We start from the raw sequence: 21587 nt of genomic DNA on the forward strand, positions 1-21587 counted from the left end.
ATTTTTTCCCCCTCATCAATCTACACACAATACCCCATAATGACAAAGCAAAAACAGGTTTGTAGAAATGTTTGCTAATTTATAAAAAAAAACGGAAATATCACATTTACATAAGTATTCAGACCCTTTACTCAGTACTTTGTTGAAGCACTTTTGGCAGCGATTACAGCATTGAGTCTTCTTGGGTATGATGCTACAAGCTTGGCACACCTGTATTTGGTGAGTTTCTCCCATTCTTCTCTGCAGATCCTCTCAAGCTCTGTCAGGTTGGATGGGGTGCGTTGCTGCACAGCTATTTTCATGTCTCTCCAGAGATGTTCGATCGGGTTCAAGTCCTGGCTCTGGCTGGGCCACTCAAGGACATTCAGAGACTTGTCCCGAAGCCACTCCTGCGTTGTCTTGGCTGTGGGTTTAGGGTCGATGTCCTGTTGGAAGGTGAACCTTCGCCCCAGTCTGAGGTCCTGAGCGCCCTGGAGCAGGATCTCGCTGTACTTTGCTCCGTTCATCTTTGCCTCGATCCTGACTAGTCTCCCAGTCCCTGCCACTGAAAAACATCCCCACAACATGATGCTGCCACCACCGTGCTTCACCGTAGGGATGGTGCCAGGTTTCCTCCAGACGTGACGCTTGGCATTCAGGCCAAAGATTGGTTTCATCAGACCAAATAATCTTGTTTCTCATGGTCTGAGAGTCTTTAGGTACCTTTTGGCAAACTCCAAGCGGGCTGTCATGTGCCTTTTTACAGAGGAGTGGCTTCCATCTGGCCACTCTACCATAAAGGCGCTATTGGTGGAGTGCTGCAGGGATGGTTGTCCTTCTGGAAGGTTCTCCCATCTCAACAGAGGAGCTCTAGAGCTCTGTCAGTGACCATCGGGTTCTTGGTCACCTCCCTGACCAAGGCCCTTCTCCCCCGATTGCTCAGTTTGGCTGGGCGGCCAGCTCTAGGAAGAGTCTTGGTGGTTCCAAACTTCTTCCATTTAAGAATAATGGAGGCCACTGTGTTCTTGGGGATCTTCAATGCTGCAAACATTTTCTGGTACCCTTCCCCACATCTGTGCCTCGACACAATCCTGTCTCGGAGCTCTATGGACAATTCCAACCTCATGGCCTGTTGGACCTTATATAGACAGGTGTGTGCCTTTCCAAATCATGTCCGATCAATTGAATTTACCACAGGTGGACTCCAATCAAGTTGTAGAAACATCTCAAGGATAATCAATGGAAACAGGATGCACCTGAGCTCAATTTCGAGTCTCATAGCAAAGGTTCTGAATACTTATGTAAATAAGTTTTTTTTTTTTTTTTTTTATACATTTGCAAAAATTCCTAAACCTGTTTTCGCTTTGTCATTATGTGTATTGTGTGTAGATTGCTCAGGAATAATTTTTGTTTAATCCATTTTAGAATAAGGCTGTGGAAAAAGTCAAGGGGTCTGAATACTTTCTGAAGGCACTGTATTTCATGATACTGATGACGGATCAGCTCCTAGAGAGATTATCGCCTATGGCTGCAAATATTGAGGTGTGTTATTCCAATTCTTACTCTATAATAATGCACTTAATCAAGATTTGGAACATCATTACACACTTTAGGCTACACATCATGAAATATAGAAATATATTGAGGCAATAATGACAAATAGTAAATTAACATAAAATTGATTTCAATATCATTGAAAGGGAGGCTATTTATCTTTTAATGCAGTCATCCCGGTTTTCATTTTAAGCATCTGTTTTATCCTTCGCTTGTGTGTAACAATTGCAAAGACATTGGCAACTTTGTATTTGTAGTCAACTTCTTTATCGGAAGATAATAAAAAAGAAACATCTTGATTCTGTGACGCGGTAAGTAAAAAAGGCCTCTAACGAAGCACTTAGCTGTTCTGAGTGGTCTGAGGCAGTCGCCAGTTCCTCCCCAATTTCGTCATCTCCAATTACGATCTTGTCTCATCGCTGCAACTCCCCAACGGGCTCGGGAGAGGCGAAGGTCGAGACATGCGTCATCTGAAACATGACCCGCCAAACCGTGCTCCTTAACTGCCGCCCGCTTAACCTGGAAGCTAGCCACACCAATGTGTCGGAGGAAACACTGTTCAACTGACGACCGAAGTCAGCCTGCAGGTGCCCGGCCCGCCACAAGGAGTCGCTAGAGCGCGATGAGCCAAGTAAAGCCCCCCCGGCCAAACCCTCCCCTAACGCGCTGTCCTATGGGACTCCCGGTCACGGCCGGTTGTGACACAGCCTGGGATCGAACCCGGGTCTGTAGTGACTCCTCCTTAGACCGCTGCGCCACTCGGGAGGCCCTTAAACAAGCCTTTTCAAGTGCAACTTTACTAACAATAATTTTGGGAAACAGCTCAGAGATTTAACGATGCTCCTACGAAGGTTCTAACAATGAACCTAGCCTTAGAGCGACTGCCTAAAAAAAGTAATGAATCCCTTTGAAAATGGCCTATGTGGCGTCTATGAGTCAGAAACAGTTATTCTAGTGTCATAATTGACTACAAAGTGCAAATAGGATCATTTTGATCATTACATTTACATTTTACATTTTAGTCATTTAGCAGACGCTCTTATCCAGAGCGACTTACAGGAGCAATTAGGGTTAAGTGCCTTGCTTAAGGGCACATCGACAAATTTTTCACCTAGTCGGCTCGGGGATTAGAACCAGCGACCTTTCGGTTACTGGCACAACGCTCTTACCCACTAAGCTACCATACAGTCAGTCTCGTCTAAAACGGATTTTGGAACATCCGTTCATCACAACGGGTAAATGAAGGTTGGGTTTTGATTTGACGATGTCCATTTGCCCACTAACATGGGGTGAACAGCTGCAGTGAGACAGACCTGCCCAGCATTCCCGACTTTGTTTACATAAAACAACACGTCGCTATTTTTTTTAACTTGAGAAATACTGCACCAAACACCTTAGTACAATTGTGCAACTAAAACTTCCTCGGCAAAAACGTCAATTAATTACAGATTTCTTGAGATATTTTAGATTCATTCTAGGGATTTTGAGGAAGTGAAATAGGCTTCCGCGTCTACGGTGTCTCATGGGGGACAAACATCATTAACCAAACGCGGCATCGGTCAGTAAACACGCCTCCAAGACTGAAATCTTGTTTTTCTAATGAGCAACAGAAAAACATACGTGCAAATTGGCGTGTTCAGTGGCTCTTTAAGATGCTTTTGGGAAACCAGGCCCAGACTGGTGTTTTAGAGATCATTAATCCTTACATTTGTCTGTTAACACCTCGCTCTAACTCTCATTAGCACACACAGAGAATCTACTGTACGTTAGTTATATAATATCAGAATATTATAAGTCATTCACATTATGTTCTAATGATGCAGTGTATTGTATGACTTGGCACTATCAGATGCCTCTTCACAACATACCTAATTTCTGAATATAGATCAGGGCCCGATTTCCCAAAAGCATCTTAAGGCTTAGTTCATTGTTAGAACCGTTTGTGTTGTGACGCGTAGTTCCAGTTTTTCAGGGCCCTCTGAGTTCCTGAAAGTCTATTGCTCTCCTGCTGCACATGATGTGCATTTGAATAAAAACCCATGGTATTTCTGTACTGTACACATTACGCAGAACAGGTCGTAGGTTAGAAATGTAACAGAAAAGCCTAACAGCAATGTACCTCATCTTTCTTAATCATGTTCTTAATCCCAAAAATGAAGATGACTTTCATGTATGCCCGTCTGTAGGAAGCTTGGATGACTTTTAGATTGGATGTGTGTGTGTTGAAGCTGCTCCTGTGTGGTTACCTAGGAGACTGCCAGTCAGTCGCTCTTACAGTAGCTAGCACTGACGCATCATCACCCCCCGCCCCCCCCCCAAGTCCCTGCCGGGAGAAAATATGTATAATGCAGACAGATCTAGCCTGCTGAAATGACTTTTCTCTCTCTCTTTCTTCTCTCTCTCTCTCCCCATCTCTCTCTCTCGTTCCTCTCTCTTTCCTCTCTCTCTCCCCATCTCTCTCTCTCTTTCCTCTCTCTTTCCTCTCTCTTTCCTCTCTCTTTCCTCTCTCTCTTTCCTCTTTCCTCTCTCCTCTCCTCTCCTCTCCTCTCCTCTCCTCTCCTCTCTCAATTCAATGGGCTTTATTGGCATGGGAAACATATGTTTACATTGCCAAAGCAAGTGAAATAGACAATAAACAAAGGTGAAATAAAAGTTTAAAAGAATATAGATATTTCAAATGTTATATTATTGGCAATGTTGTAACAATGTGCAAATAGTTGAAGTATGAAAGGGAAAATAAATAAACAGATAAATATAGGTTGTATTGGTGTTTGTGCTCCACTGGTTGCCCTTTTCTTGTGGCAGCCTTTCGCTCTCCATCTCTCTCTCCATATTTACCCTAAGTCTTTAATGACCCCTTCTATCTCTTAATTTTCCCTCTTCCATTTCCTCTGTTACTTACTTAATGACAGGGTGTGTGTATATTGTGTGTCCCTTCACTAATCAGACCATGGCTGTTGTGTGTAGGGTTCTGTCAACAGACAGCTGTCTAGAAGATGCCCAGGCTCTCCTCTCCTTTGTCCATTCCAGTGAGGTTAGTATTTATAACTCATAGTAATCCAAAAGTCTCTGTTTGGTATCAACCAGGACAGTCCAACCTCATCTGAGATAATTCATGTTTCACCTTCCCATGGATATTGTTTGTTTCCTTTTTGGACATTGTAGGATTAATTCATTCTAAATGTTAATAGGATTGTGATGTTACATCACATGTACTGTCAAGCTGATTGGACTGAATCTTAATACTGTAAGTGACTTGTGCTTTAGATTGCTGCCTTGGAGCCCAGGTTCACTGCCAATGACCTGTTGGACTGTCTCTCACAGCACGAGTACAGGTGGGTGGAGACACAAACATACATTTACGTTTATGTCATTTAGCAGACGCTCTTATCCAGAGCGACTTACAGTTAGTGAGTGCATACATTTTCATACTGGCCCCCCGTGGGAAATGAACCCACAACCCTGGCGTTGCAAGCGCCATGCTCTACCAACTGAGCTACAGGGGACTAAACATACACAACTACACTCACATAAACACAATTAGCTTTGTCTGTTTAGTCACCATGCCAGCCATTCTAGTTGCCATTCTAGTCGCCATGCCAGCCGTTCTAGTCGCCATGCCAGCCGTTCTAGTCGCCATTCTAGTCGCCATTCTAGTCGCCATGCCAGCCATTCTAGTCGCCATGCCAGCCATTCTAGTCGCCATTCTAGTCGCCATGCCAGCCATTCTAGTCACCATTCTAGTCGCCATGCCAGCCGTTCTAGTCGCCATTCTAGTCACCATGCCAGCCGGTCTAGTCGCCATTCTAGTCGCCATGCCAGCCATTCTAGTCGCCATGCCAGCCATTCTAGTCGCCATGCCCGCCGTTCTAGTCGCCATGCCCGCTGTTCTAGTCGCCATGCCAGCCGTTCTGGTCGCCATGCCAGCCGTTCTAGTCGCCATGCCAGCCGTTTAGGCGCCATGCCAGCCATTCCAAACTGTCCCCCCAACCCTCTTTCTGGAATTGCTGCGACTATAAAATGGGATAATGACACACACACACACACACACACACACACACACACACACACACACACACTTATGAGTGGTTCAATGAGTTCAAGACGCTGTGTTCTTCCGCCCTTTAGTTTTGACTGTTGGCTGGTCATTATCTCACACTGTCAGACTGGTTCTCTGAATGAGATGGGTCCTGTGTAATGGATAGGTGCTTTTGGATTGTTATTGTGGAACCAGGGAGAGCTCGCTAGCTAACTTTTTGGATCCCGCGACACTGATAGCCTCAGTTACTGGGATCTCTATATTTGTCCAGGGATCATCCGGCCACTGGTCTGAGGAGCTGCTCGGCGTAGCAGCTATTCTAGCTGCTATCAAGCTAGCGGGGTTTCCTTGGGGGCTTGAACACAGCCCGCGACGCGGTTAGCCCATGTGGCTGGGACCGCGGATTGTCCCAGGCTTGTGGCTGTCTAGATCCCTGCTGTTGGTTGCTGTTTCCATCTGCCCTGTGACCTGCCCTGCGACCTGCCCTGAACAATAGCAGGTCTATTTTGCTCCAGAGAAGTAGCTCATTGTTCCCTCGTTGGCGCCATCTTCCCTGCGACCTGCCCTGTCTGGAACTAGTAGGAGTAACAGCGTAGCCTGCGTTGCTACCATGATAAAGACCAAAGCCGGTGGGAGTACCGTTGAGGATAGTGGTGTCTCTCTATCACAGGTGAATGATCTTTTAAACAAACAAAAATAGTTCCACAAGCAGTTGTTACAACAATGAGAAAATAGCTTCAAGTGTTGTCCCCAAATACTGGTGGAGCCAACTGACTAAAGAATGGACAACCTGACCAGAGAGGTCCAGGACCTGAAGAACAGTTTGCAGTTCTCCCAGGGTCAGCTTGATGATTTTAAACAGGAGAACAGAAAGATGACAGCAATCTATAAGTCATTGAGAGAGGAAATCAGTTCTGTATGTGAATTGATGATACCAATCATAGCGAAATCAGATTATCTCGAGGGACAATCAAGCCGGAACAACATTGTTGTGGACGGAATTGCAGAATCTCCAAATGAGACCTGTACGGAGTCTGAGGATAAAGTGAGGGAAATGATCACTGAGAAATTGAAGATGACCACCAGGAAGATTCAGGTGGATCGTGTCCACAGGACTGAAAAACCCACCACCGGCCCAGGTGACAGGCCCAGGCCGATAGTGGTCAAGTTCATGAGGTTCAAGGACAAGGTAACTCTTCTGGAAAGAGCCAAGAACTTGAGAGGAACGTACATCTTCCTCAACGAGGACAATCCTGAAGCTGTGCTCCATAAGAGGAAAGAACTTACCCCAGCCATGAAAGCTGCCAGAGCGCGTGGGGACATTGCTTACAGCGAGGGAAAGAAGTATTTGATCCCCTGCTGATTTTATACATTTGCCCACTGACAAAGACATGATCAGTCTATAATTTTAATGGTATGTTTATTTGAACAGTGAGAGACAGAATAACAACAACAAAATCCAGAAAAACGCATGTCAAAAATGTTATAAATTGATTTGCATTTTAATGAGGGAAATAAGTATTTGACCCCTCTGCAAAACATGACTTAGTACTTGGTGGCAAAACCCTTGTTGGCAATCACAGAGGTCAGACGTTTCTTGTAGTTGGCCACCAGGTTTGCACACATCTCAGGAGGGATTATGTCCCACTCCTCTTTGCAGATCTTCTCCAACTCATTAAGGTTTCGAGGCTGACATTTGGCAACTCGAACCTTCAGCTCCCTCCACAGATTTTCTATGGGATTAAGGTCTGGAGACTGGCTAGGCCACTCCAGGACCTTAATGTGCTTCTTCTTGAGCCACTCCTTTGTTGCCTTGGCCGTGTGTTTTGGGTCATTGTCATGCTGGAATACCCATCCACAACCCAATTTCAATGCCCTGGCTGAGGGAAGGAGGTTCTCACCCAAGATTTGACGGTACATGGCCCCATCCATCGTCCCTTTGATGCGGTGAAGTTGTCCTGTCCCCTTAGCAGAAAAACACTCCCTTAGCATAATGTTTCCACCTCCATGTTTGACGGTGGGGATGGTGTTCTTGGGGTCATAGGCAGCATTCCTCCTCCTCCAAACACGGCGAGTTGAGTTGATGCCAAAGAGCTCGATTATGGTCTGATCTGAACACAACACTTTCACCCAGTTCTCCTCTGAATCATTCAGATGTTCATTGGCAAACTTCAGACGGGCCTGTATATGTGCTTTCTTGAGCAGGGGGACCTTGCGGGCGCTGCAGGATTTCAGTCCTTCACGGCGTAGTGTGTTACCAATTGTTTTCTTGGTGACTATGGTCCCAGCTGCCTTGAGATCATTGACAAGATCCTCCCGTGTAGTTCTGGGCTGATTCCTCACCGTTCTCATGATCATTGCAACTCCACGAGGTGAGATCTTGCATGGAGCCCCAGGCCGAGGGAGATTGACAGTTATTTTGTGTTTCTTCCATTTGCGAATAATCGCACCAACTGTTGTCACCTTCTCACCAAGCTGCTTGGCGATGGTCTTGTAGCCCATTTCAGCCTTGTGTAGGTCTACAATCTTATCCATGACATCCTTGGAGAGCTCTTTGGTCTTGGCCATGGTGGAGAGTTTGGAATCTGATTGATTGCTTCTGTGGACAGGTGTCTTTTATACAGGTAACAAGATGAGATTAGAAGCACTCCCTTTAAGAGTGTGCTCCTAATCTCAGCTCGTTACCTGTACAAAAGACACCTGGGAGCCAGAAATCTTTCTGATTGAGAGGGGGTCAAATACTTATTTCCCTCATTAAAATGCAAATCAATTAATAACATTTTTGACATGCGTTTTTCTGGATTTTGTTGTTGTTATTCTGTCTCTCACTGTTCAAATAAACCTACAATTAAAATTATAGACTGATCATTTCTTTGTCAGTTTGCAAACATACAAAATCAGCAGGGGATCAAATACTTTTTTCCTTCACTGTACATCCGCTATGTCAGGCTCATTGTCCACCCTCCCTCCCAAAAGTCTGGAAGGGATGAGAGAGCCAAGCCTATGGGTTCGTAGCTTCAACCCCGCAGCACACACACACTTTTACAACTGATTAATGGACTGCTGAATGTTTGTTTTTTCTCTTGCTTTGTTTGTTCTTTTCCATATTATGTCTATCTCTGGTAAGCTACCCAGGAAAGGGCAACAAAAAAAACATATTAATAGAAGTAGCCTTTAGAAATTAGGTTAATGAAATCAATAACTTGCTAATATCAGATAACATAAATATTTGATACAGCAGTAGCAATACAAGGATATAACATCTACAGAAGAGACAGGAATGCTTATGGGGGAGGTGTTGCTTTATACACTATATATATATATATATATATACAGTGGGGGAAAAAAGTATTTAGTCAGCCACCAATTGTGCAAATACTTATTTTCCACCATAATTTGCAAATAAATTCATAAAAAATCCTACAATGTGATTTTATGGATTATTTTTTCTCATTTTGTCTGTCATAGTTGACGTGTACCTATGATGAAAATTACAGGCCTCTCTCATCTTTTTAAGTGGGAGAACTTGCACAATTGGTGGCTGACTAAATACTTTTTTATTTTTTTTAAATACTGTAGTGTACAGTGGGGAGAACAAGTATTTGATACACTGCCGATTTTGCAGGTTTTCCTACTTACAAAGCATGTAGAGGTCTGTAATTTTTATCATATGTACACTTAAACTGTGAGAGACGGAATCTAAAACAAAAATCCAGAAAATCACATTGCATGATTTTTAAGTAATCATTTGCATTTTATTGCATGACATAAGTATTTGATCACCTACCAACCAGTAAGAATGTTAGTTTTTCTTTAAGAAGCCCTCCTGTTCTCCACTCATTACCTGTATTAACTGCACCTGTTTGAACTCGTTACCTGTATAAAAGACACCTGTCCACACACTCAATCAAACAGACTCCAACCTCTCCACAATGGCCAAGACCAGAGAGCTGTGTAAGGACATCAGGGATAAAATTGTAGACCTGCACAAGGCTGGGATGGGCTACAGGACAATAGGCAAGCAGCTTGGTGAGAAGGCAACAACTGTTGGCGCAATTATTAGAAAATGGAAGTTCAAGATGACGGTCAATCACCCTCGGTCTGGGGCTCCATGCAAGATCTCACCTCGTGGGGCATCAATGATCATGAGGAAGGTGAGGGATCAGCCCAGAACTACACGGCAGGACCTGGTCAATGACCTGAAGAGAGCTGGGACCACAGTCTCAAAGAAAACCATTAGTAACACACTACGCCGTCATGGATTAAAATCCTGCAGCGCACGCAAGGTCCCCCTGCTCAAGCCAGCGCATGTCCAGGCCCGTCTGAAGTTTGCCAATGACCATCTGGATGATCCAAGGAGGAATGGGAGAAGGTCATGTGGTCTGATGAGACAAAAATAGAGCTTTTTGGTCTAAACTCCACTCGCTGTGTTTGGAGGAAGAAGAAGGATGAGTACAACCCCAAGAACACCATCCCAACCGTAAAGCATGGAGGTGGAAACATCATTCTTTGGGGATGCTTTTCTGCAAAGGGGACAGGACGACTGCACCGTATTGAGGGGAGGATGGATGGGGCCATGTATCGCCAGATCTTGGCCAACAACCTCCTTCCCTCAGTAAGAGCATTGAAGATGGGTCGTGGCTGGGTCTTCCAGCATGACAACGACCCAAAACACACAGCCAGGGCAACTAAGGAGTGGCTCCGTAAGAAGCATCTCAAGGTCCTGGAGTGGCCTAGCCAGTCTCCAGACCTGAACCCAATAGAAAATCTTTGGAGGGAGCTGAAAGTCCGTATTGCCAAGCGACAGCCCCTAAACCTGAAGGATCTGGAGAAGGTCTGTATGGAGGAGTGGGCCAAAATCCCTGCTGCAGTCTCTGCAAACCTGGTCAAGACCTACAGGAAACGTATGATCTCTGTAATTGCAAACAAAGGTTTCTGTACCAAATATTAAGTTCTGCTTTTCTAATGTATCAAATACTTATGTCATGCAATAAAATGCAAATTAATTACTTAAAAATCATACAATGTGATTTTCTGGATTTTTGTTTTAGATTCCGTCTCTCACAGTTGAAGTGTACCTATGATAAAAATTACAGACCTCTACATGCTTTGTAAGTAGGAAAACCTGCAAAATCGGCAGTGTATCAAATACTTGTTCTCCCCACTGTAATTAATAATTGTGTCCTTCAAACTTTGCTTTCGTCAAAGAATCCTCCATTTGCAGCAATTACAGCCTTGCAGACCTTTGGCATTCTAGTTGTCAATTTGTCGAGGTCATCTGAAGAGATTTCACCCCATGCTTCCTGAAGCACCTCCCACAAGTTGGATTGGCTTGATGGGCACTTCTTACGTACCATACGGTCAAGCTGCTCCCACAACAGCTCAAGAGGGTTGAGATCCGGTGACTGTGCTGGCCACTCCATTATAGACAGAATACCAGCTGACTGCTTCTTCCCTAAATAGTTATTGCATAGTTTGGAGCTGTGCTTTTGGTCATTGTCCTGTTATAGGAGGAAATTGGCTCCAATCAAGCGCCGTCCACAGGGTATGGCATAGCGTTGCAAAATGGAGTGTTATAAGGCCAAAAAGATTGGAGAATTTGAATTTGTTGTTGAATTTGAATTTGTTTTTTGGTAGGTTTCGACACTACTTTCCTTCCATCTATAGCATTTCTTAATATTATTCTGTTCCTTTTGGCTTCCCACGGGGGGCCAGTATGAAAAATGTATGCACTCACTAATTGGAAGTTGCTCTGGATAAGAGCGTCTGCTAAATGACTAAAATGTCAAATGTAAAATAGCCTTCCTTCTTTAAGATCCCTTTTACCCTGTACAAATCTCCCACTTTCCCACCACCAAAGCTCCCCCAGACCATCACATTGCCTCCACCATGCTTGACAGATGGCATCAAGCACTCCTCCAGCATCTTTTCATTTGGTCTGCGTCTCACAAATGTTCTTCTTTGTGATCCGAACACCTCAAACTTCGATTTGTCTGTCCATAACACTTTTTTCCAATCTTCCTCTGTCCAGTGTCTGTGTTCTTTTGCCCATCTTAATCTTTTCTTTTTATTGGCCAGTCTGAGATATGGCTTTTTCTTTGCAACTCTGCCTAGAAGGTCAGCATCCCGGAGTCGCCTCTTCATTGTTGACGTTGAGACTGGTGTTTTGCGGGTACTATTTAATGAAGCTGCCAGTTGAGGACCTGTGAGGCGTCTGTTTCTCAAACTAGACATCTAATGTATTTGTCCTCTTGCTCAGTTGTGCACCGGGGCCTCCCACTCCTCTTTCTATTCTGGTTAGAGCCAGTTTGCGCTGTTCTGTGAAGGGAGTAGTACACAGCGTTGTACGAGATCTTCAGTTTCTTGGCAATTCCTCGCATGGAATAGCCTTCATTTCTCAGAACAAGAATAGACTGATGAGTTTCAGAAGAAAGATATTTGTTTCTGGCCATTTTGAGCCAGTAATCGAATCCACAATTGCTGATGCTCCAGATACTCAACTAGTCTCAAGAAGGCCAGTTTTATTGCTTCTTTAATCAGCACAACAGTTTTCAGCTGTGCTAACATAATTGCAAAAGGTTTTTCTAATGATCAATTAGCCTTTTCAAATAAACTTGGATTAGCAAACACAACGTGCCATTGGAACACAGGACTGATGGTTGCTGATAATGGGCCTCTGTACGCCTATGTAGATATTCCATTAAAAATCAGCAGTTTCCAGCTACAATAGCCATTTACAACATTAACAATGTCTACACTGATTTTTTTTTCGAAAACAACGACATTTCTATGTGACCCCGAACCTTTGAACGGTAGTGTATATTTATTGTGCAATTTATATAGGCTACATTGAGGTTTTTCTTTCATTATTTTAGGCTATCTGGTATTAGTGCATAAGCCTAAGCTTCAGGGTTTAACTGTACGGGTGCTAAATAGCGTACACAGCCAATCGCCAAAAAATGCTTTTGGGAACGGGCAGAAAAAGTCAACGTCAATCCACGGAGGCGAAAAATACATTGTCGAAATGTAATTCAATAAGACAAAAGCTGCAAAGGGAGAGTTGAAAATAAAGAGAAGGGAGGGCCAGAAAAGTAATGTTTGGAAAATATTTGGTGAAATGGTAAAAGAGGATGATAGCAGTGTTATGTGTGATGATTGTGAGGCGCTATACAAATTCGACAGTCACAAGACGGGACTTCAAATAGGCCTATGGCACGTCAAGGCAACTGTAGCCTACTGTTTAGATGGGTTAAATGGAAACTGACATCTGTACACTGACGGTAGGCCTTAATAATAACTCCTGCAGAATGAAGCATTTCTGAAATCTTATCAAAAACATGTTGGGTCATTTTCACAGGATTCTTTTTCCTAACAACTGGTCAAACTGATGTCATTTGGACATTTTGCACAGAAAGTTTTTCCCGTTGTTGTTATTATATATATTTTTAGCATTATTGTATTTTCTCCCCAGTCCCTAAACGTCTTTGCTCTGCGAAAGATGACAGAGAACTTTACTGATGTCAACTAGATAGATTGAATATTCTATCTATGTCACGTTCGTTTACGAACGAGAAGGACCAAGGCGCAGCGTGATAAGTATACATGTTTATTAAACGAATAAACACACGACAAAAACAACAAACGAAACGTGAAGTCCAAGGTAGCACACTAACATACACGGAACAAGATCCCACAACTAACTAGTGCCAAAAAGCTGCATAAGTATGGACCCCAATCAGAGACAACGAGCGACAGCTGCCCCTGATTGGGAACCACACCGGCCAACATAGATCTACACATACTAGAACATATCACCATCGAAATAAACACAACACGAAATATACACACCCTGACTCAACAAATAAACGTCCCCTGAGTCAGGGCGTGACCGTACCCCCCCCCCCCCCCCCAAAGGTGCGGACTCCGACCGCGCCACATAAACATAACAGGGTAGGGGCCGGGTGGGCATTCCGCCTCGGAGGCAGATCCGGCTCCGGGCGTGACCACCACCTATTCTCCGCCTCCCTGTTGCGCCCCTGGTCAGGTCTGGACCTCGGCGCGCTGCTTCCCCTCTCCTTCCTCCCACGACGTACCAAGTCCTGTCTGGACCCTGGTGTGGGAGACCCCGAACCTGGAGAGGGGCTGACGTCTGGGTCTGGACTGGAACCGCTGACTGGAGCTGGACCCGACGATGGTGGATCGAACTGCTCTGACTCCGGAGTGGAGCCGCTGACCGGAGCTGGATCAGGCACCGGTGGAGCGGACTGCTCTGGCTCCGGAGTGGAGCCGCTGACCGGAGCTGGACCAGGCACCGGTGGAACAGGCACGGGCCGTGCCGGACTGGACACACGCACCACTGGCTTGGTGCGGGGAGCAGGAACGGGACGTACCGGACTGGCGACGCGCACTACTGGCTTGGTGCGAGGGGCAGGAACAGGCCGGACCGGGCTGGCGACGCGCACCACTGGCTTGGTGCGAGGGGCAGGAACAGGCCGGACCGGGCTGGCGACGCGCACCACTGGCTTGGTGCGAGGGGCAGGAACAGGCCGGACCGGGCTGGCGACGCGCACCACTGGCTTGGTGCGAGGAGAAGGAACAGGCCGGACCGGGCTGGCGACGCGCACCACTGGCTTGGTGCGAGGAGAAGGAACAGGCCGGACCGGGCTGGCGACGCGCACCACTGGTTTGGTGCGAGGGGCAGGAACAGGCCGGACCGGGCTGGCGACGCGCACCACTGCCTTGGTGCGAGGGGCAGGAACAGGCCGGGCCGGGCTGGCGACGCGCACCACAGGCTTGGTGCGAGGGACAGGAACAGGCCGGGCCGGGCTGGCGACGCGCACCACTGGTTTGGTGCGAGGGGCAGGAACAGGCCGGGCCGGGCTGGCGACGCGCACCACTGGCTTGGTGCGAGAGACAGGAACAGGCCGGGCCGGGCTGGCGACGCGCACCACTGGTTTGGTGCGAGGGGCAGGAACAGGCCGGGCCGGGCTGGCGACGCGCAACACTGGCTTGGTGCGAGGGACAGGGACAGGCCGGACCGGGCTGGCGACGCGCACCACTGGCTTGGTGCGAGGGACAGGAACAGGCCGGACCGGGCTGGCGACGCGCACCACTGGCTTGATGCGAGGAGCAGGAACGAGCCGGACCGTACTGGGAACACACACCACTGGCTTAGTGCGGGGAGCAGAAACAGGTCGGGCCATACTGGGAACACGCACCACTGGCTTAATGCGGGGAGCAGGAACGGGCCGGACCGGACTGGCGACACGCACCACTTGCTTGGTGCGAGGAGCGGGACTGGGTTCCTTTATAAACCCCCGCTCCTTCTGCTGCCTAACCAGCTCCTCTCACCTTGCCTCTACACTCTCCTTCTCCCTTATTGCCTCCTGTAGCTTCTCCCTCTGACCTAATAACTTCTGCTCCCTCTGAACCAATAGCCCCCTTAACCTGGTGGCCTCCTCTCCTAACCTGCAGATCCGCCCTGTCGCTGCCTCCTGCTGCCTCGTCGTCCACACCGTGTGCCCCCCCCAAAAAAATTATTGGGGTTGCCTCTCGGGTCTCCGTCGTCGGCACTGTTGGCGCCGTTTCTCCTCTCCTACCTGGGCATCCTCATTCATCGCCCTCTGGTAACGGACGGCCTCTTCCTCCGTGATTCTCCCCCAACCGAGGAGGACATCTACTAAAATAACCTCCTGTTTAATTCCCGGTGTTTGCGCCTGAACACGCTTCTTGGTCCTATTTTGGTGGGATCTTCTGTCACGATCGTTTACGAACGAGACGGACCAAGGCGCAGCGTGATAAGCATACATGTTTATTAACGAATAAACACCACGACAAAAACAACAAACGAAACGTGAAGTCCAAGGTAGCACACTAACATACCCAAAACACGGAACAAGATCCCACAACTAACTAGTGCCAATAGGCTGCCTAAGTATGGTCCCCAATCAGAGACAACGATCTACAGCTGCCTCTGATTGGGAACCACCCCGGCCAACATAGATCTACACATTCTAGATCTAACACATAGAAAACCACATAGCAAACCCAACACAGAAAATACACACCCTGACTCAACAAATACAAGTCCTCAGAGTCAGGGCGTGACAATCTATTACATTATTTATGTTTATTTAGTATTGTAGGGCAACATATAATGACAGAAGAGAAGTTACATGCATCTAATTATAGACAAGTTGACTAACAAATACCCTACCGAAATGTCGGAAATTATAAGCAGAAACATATCTAAATCAGGCAACAACAAAAAAAAACATTTTCTATATTTGCGGGATAGGGTTGGGTGCAGATTTTCACTTTATCACATATAATCGGGCGGTTGCGGATGGATTATTAGCAATTGTGGGTGAACAAACAGCTGACCCGCGCACCACTATTACTTGTATCTAACAGCCGACCTATCAGCTTGCTGCCAGCTCTTAGCAAACTGTTGGAAAAAATGGTGTTTGACCAAATACAATGCTATTTCTCCGTAAACAAATTACTTTCAGCATGCTTATTGAGAAGGGCACTCAACATGTACTGCACTGACACAAATGACTGATGATTGGTTGAAAGAAATTGATAATAAGAAGATTGTGGGAGTTGTACTGTTAGATTTCAGCGCAGCCTTCGATATTATTGACGATAACCTGTTGTTGAAAAAATGTACAGTACCAGTCAAATGTTTGGACACACCTACTCATTCAAGGTTTTTTTTAACCAAAAAAGTGTTAAACAAATCAAAATATATTTTATATTTGAGATTCTTCAAAGTAGCCACCCTTTGCCTTGATGACAGCTTTGCACACTCTTGGCATTCTCTCAACCTGCTTCATGAGGAATGCTTTTCCAACAGTCTTGAAGGAGTTCCCACATATGCTGAGCACTTGTTGGCTGCTTTTCCTTCTCTGCGATCCAACTCATCCCAAACCATCTCATTGTATTTGGTACAAAAAAACTCAGCTGAATATGGTAATGAATAGTGTGGCTGTTGACCAAGTTGAGGAGACTAAATTACTTGGTGTTACCTTAGATTGTAAACTGTCATGGTCAAAACATAGATTAAATGGTTGTAAAGATGAGGAGAGGTCTGTCTGTGCTTTTTTGACACCACCCTCCACAAATAAAGTCCCACAGGCTCTAGTTTTATCTTATCTTGAATATTGTCCAGTCAAATGTTCAACTGCTGCAAAGAAGGGCCTAGTTAAGCTGCAGCTGGCCCAGAACAGAGCGGCACATCTTGCTCTTCATTATAATCAAAGGGCTAATATCAATACAAGACTGACTAAATCACTTCTTGTTTTTATTATTTTTAAACAATGTGTTGGAAACTCCGAATTGTTTGCTTAGTCAACTTACACACAGCTCTGACACACACACTTACCCCACCACACATGCCACCAGGGGTCTTTTCACAGTCCCCAGGCCCAGAACAAATTCAAGAAAACGTACAGTGTTATACAGAGCCATGATTGCATGGAACTCCCTTCCATCTCATATTGCACAAGTGAATAGCAAACCTGGTTTTAAAAAACAAATAAAGCAACACCTCATGGCACAACGCCTCTCCCCCATGTGACCTACTTTTTGTGTGTATGTTCTGACATGTATGTGTAACTGATAGATACACTACATTTTTTAAAATATTTTTTATTTAACCAGGTAAGCCAGTTGAGAACAAGTTCTCATTTACAACTGCGACCTGGCCATTATGAGAACATGTTAATGTTTTAAATGCACAGTGAGGGAAAAAAGTATTTGATCCCCTGCTGATTTTGTACGTTTGCCCACTGACAAAGACACGATCAGTCTATAATTTTAATGGTAGGTTTATTTGAACAGTGAGAGACAGAATAACAACAACAAAATCCAGAAAAACGCATGTCAAAAATGTTATAAATTGATTTGCATTTTAATGAGGGAAATAAGTATTTGACCCCTCTGCAAAACATGACTTAGTACTTGGTGGCAAAACCCTTGTTGGCAATCACAGAGGTCAGACGTTTCTTGTAGTTGGCCACCAGGTTTGCACACATCTCAGGAGTGATTTTGTCCCACTCCTCTTTGCAGATCTTCTCCAAGTCATTAAGGTTTCGAGGCTGACGTTTGGCAGCTCGAACCTTCAGCTCCCTCCACAGATTTTCTATGGGATTAAGGTCTGGAGACTGGCTAGGACACTCCAGGACACTCCAGGACCTTAATGTGTTTCTTCTTGAGCCACTCCTTTGTTGCCTTGGCCATGTGTTTTGGGTCATTGTCATGCTGGAATACCCATCCACGACCCATTTTCAATGCCCTGGCTGAGGGAAGGAGGTTCTCACCCAAGATTTGACGGTACATGGCCCCGTCCATCGTCCCTTTGATGCGGTGAAGTTGACCTGTCCCCTTAGCAGAAAAACACCCCCAAAGCATAATGTTTCCACCTCCATGTTTGACGGTGGGGATGGTGTTCTTGGGGTCATAGGCAGCATTCCTCCTCCTCCAAACACGGCGAGTTGAGTTGATGCCAAAGAGCTCCATTTTGGTCTCATCTGACCACAACACTTTCACCCAGTTCTCCTCTGAATCATTCAGATGTTCATTGGCAAACTTCAGATGGGCATGTATATGTGCTTTCTTGAGCAGGGGGACCTTGCGGGCGCTGCAGGATTTCAGTCCTTCACGGCGTAGTGTGTTACCAATTGTTTTCTTGGTAACTATGGTCCCAGCTGCCTTGAGATCATTGACAAGATCCTCCCGTGTAGTTCTGGGCTGATTCCTCACCGTTCTCATGATCATTGCAACTCCACAAGGTGAGATCTTGCATAGAGCCCCAGGCCGAGGGAGATTGACAGTTATTTTGTGTTTCTTCCATTTGCGAATAATCGCACCAACTGTTGTCACCTTCTCACCAAGCTGCTTGGCGATGGTCTTGTAGCCCATTCCATCCTTGTGTAGGTCTACAATCTTGTCCCTGACATCCTTGGAGAGCTCTTTGGTCTTGGCCATGGTGGAGAGTTTGGAATCTGATTGATTGATTGCTTCTGTGGACAGGTGTCTTTTATACAGGTAACAAGCTGAGATTAGGAGCACTCCCTTTAAGAGTGTGCTCCTAATCTCAACTCGTTACCTGTATAAAAGACACCTGGGAGCCAGAAATCTTTCTGATTGAAAGGGGGTCAAATACTTATTTCCCTCATTAAAATGCAAATCAATTTATAACATTTTTGACATGCGTTTTTCTGGATTATTTTGTTGTTATTCTGTCTCTCACTGTTCAAATAAACCTACCATTAAAATTATAGACTGATCATTTCTTTGTCAGTGGGCAAACGTACAAAATCAGCAGGGGATCAAATACTTTTTTCCCTCACTGTATGTAAATAGTAAAGTATTTTGTCTGTAATGTCTTTTTTGTTACGTGTCGGACCCCAGTAAGACTAGCTGTTGCTGTTAGCGTCGGCTAATGGGGATCCTAATAAAATCGAAATCTGTTGTGTACTGAATAAACTATGTGCACTTAAACAGTCAAAAACATTGATGACTTTAATTACATTATCCACGTGTGGTTATATTGTTTTAAATTGTCAAATAAATCTGTAAGGTTATTGCAATATAATATATATATAATAATATATAATATAATATTTCAAATATGAGCACATGTCAGTGCATCTAGAAAACATTGGATTTGTGGATTCTTGGTCTGTTTTTAGATGCATCACCATATTGGGTAGAATAGAGGAGCTGATTCTTTCTGTAAGTGCATGCGAATCTGTGAATGCATATACACTATATATACAAAAGTATGTGGACACCCCTTCAAATTAGTGGATTCTCCATAGACAAACATTGGCAGTAGGATGGCCTTACTGAAGAGCTAAGTGACTTTCAACTTGTTACCGTCATAGGATGCCACCTTTCCAACATGTCAGTTCGTCACATTTCTGCCCTTCTCGAGCTGCCCTGGTCAACTGTAAGTGCTGTTATTGTGAAGTGTAAACGTCTAGGAGCAACAACGGCTCAGCCGTAACGTGGTAGGCCACAGAAGCTCTGGAAGCAAAGTCAGCACAATAACTGTTTGTCGGGAGCTTCATGAAATGGGTTTCCATGGACGAGCAGCTGCACACAAGCCTAAGATCACCATGTGCAAGGCCAAGCGTTGGCTGGAGTGATGTAAAGTTTGCCGCCATTGGACTCTGGAGCAGTGGAAACACGTTATCTGGAGTGATGAATCACGCTTCACCATCTGGTAGTCCGACGGACAAATCTGGGTTTGGTGGATGCCAGGAGAATGCTACCTGCCCCAATGCATAGTGCCAACTGTCAAGTTTGGTGGAGGAGGAATAATGTTCTGGGGCTGTTTTTCATGGTTCGGGCTACGCCCCTTAGTTCCAGTGAAGGGAAATGACAATTGTGTGCTTCCAACTTTGTTGCAACAGTTTGGGGGAGGCCCTATTTCAGCATGACAATGCCCCCATGCACAAAGCAAGATGAATTGGAACTCCGATTGCGAGCCAGGCCTAATCGCCCAACATCAGTGTCCGAACTCACTAATGCTCTCGTGGCTGAATGGAAGCAAGTCCCCGCAGCAATGTTCCAACATCTAGTGGAAAGCCTACTCAGAAGAGTGGAGGCTATAATAGCAGCAAAGGGGGGACAAACTCCATATTAATGACCATGAATTTGGTTTGACAAGTAGGTGTCCACATACTTTTGGTAATGTAGTGTATTTTCTGTTTTAGATCAGAGTGAGTGTTAGCAAGTTTCTATTTGGTATGTACAAATTACATATAGTGCCTTCAGAAAGTATTCATACCCCTTGACCTATTCCACATTTTGTTGTGTTACAGCCTGAATTCAAAATGATTTAAATAAAAACATTTCTCATCCATCTACACACAATACCCCATAATGACAAAGTGAAAACATGTTTTTAGAAATTTTAGCTAATTTATTGAAAATGAAATGTAGAAATATCTCACACCCCTAAATCAATACTTTGTAGAAACACCTTTGGCAGCGATTACAGCTGTGTGTCTTTCTGGGTAAGTCTCTAAGAGCTTTCCACGCCTGGATTGTGCATTTGCCCATTATGCTTAAAAAAGTTCTTCAAGCTCTGTCAAATTGGTTGTTGATCATTGCTAGACAACCATTTTCAGGTCTTGCCGTAGATTTTCAAGTAGATTTAAGTCAAAACTGTAACTTGGAAAAGTGAATTCATCTCCCAGTGTCGGTGGAAAGCAGGCTGAACCAAGTTTTATTCTATATCATGATGCAGCCACCACAAGTACTCAGGAATGTATTGGATTTGCCCCAAACATAACACTTTGTATTCAGGACAAAAAGTAAATTGCTTTGCCACATTTTTTGCACTATTACTTTAGTGCCTGGATGCATGTTTTGGAATATTTGTATTCTGTACAGGCTTCCTTCTTTTCACTCTGTCAATTAGGTTAGTATTGTGGAGTAACTACAATGTTGTTGATCAATCCTCAGTTTTCTCCTATCACAGCCATTGAACTCTGTAACTGTTTTAAAGTCAACATTGGCCTAATGGTGAAATCCCTGAGCAGTTTCCTTCCTCTCTGACAACTGAGTTAGGAAAGACGCCTGTATCTTTGTAGTGACTGGGTGTATTGATACACCAAGTGTAATTAATAACTTCACCACGCTCAAAGGGATATTGAATGTCTGCTTTAAACATTTTTTTACCCATCTACCAATAGGTGCCCTTTGCGAGGAATTGGAAAACCTCCCTGGTCTTTGTGGTTGAATCTGTGTTTAAAATTCACTGCTCTGCTGCGGGACCTTACAGATAATTGTGTGGGGTACAGAGATGAGGTAGTCATTAAAAAATCATGTTAAACACTATTATTGCACACAGAGTCCATGCAACTTATTATGTGACTTGTTAAGCACATTTTTACTCCTGAACTTATTTAGGCTTGCTATAACAAAGGGGTTGAATACTTATTGACTCAATAAATGTTTTATTTAAATTTTTTATTAATTTGTAAACAATTTGTAAAAC

At 44.9% G+C, this 21587-nt stretch overlaps 1 protein-coding gene across 1 annotated transcript in view; it reads left to right on the forward strand.

The window, feature by feature from the left end:
- swt1 (SWT1 RNA endoribonuclease homolog) overlaps positions 1 to 21587 on the forward strand; it is a 43591-nt gene that overhangs the window by 10346 nt on the left and 11658 nt on the right. The window contains exons 13-14 of the mRNA XM_084163798.1: positions 4501 to 4567; positions 4801 to 4868. Of these exons, the coding sequence (XP_084019924.1) occupies positions 4501 to 4567; positions 4801 to 4868 (135 nt within the window). The remainder of the gene's footprint in view (positions 1 to 4500; positions 4568 to 4800; positions 4869 to 21587) is intronic.

This window comes from Coregonus lavaretus (genome assembly GCF_964263955.1).
Source record: "Coregonus lavaretus genome assembly, chromosome: 6".
Classification (NCBI taxonomy): Eukaryota; Metazoa; Chordata; class Actinopteri; order Salmoniformes; family Salmonidae; genus Coregonus; species Coregonus lavaretus.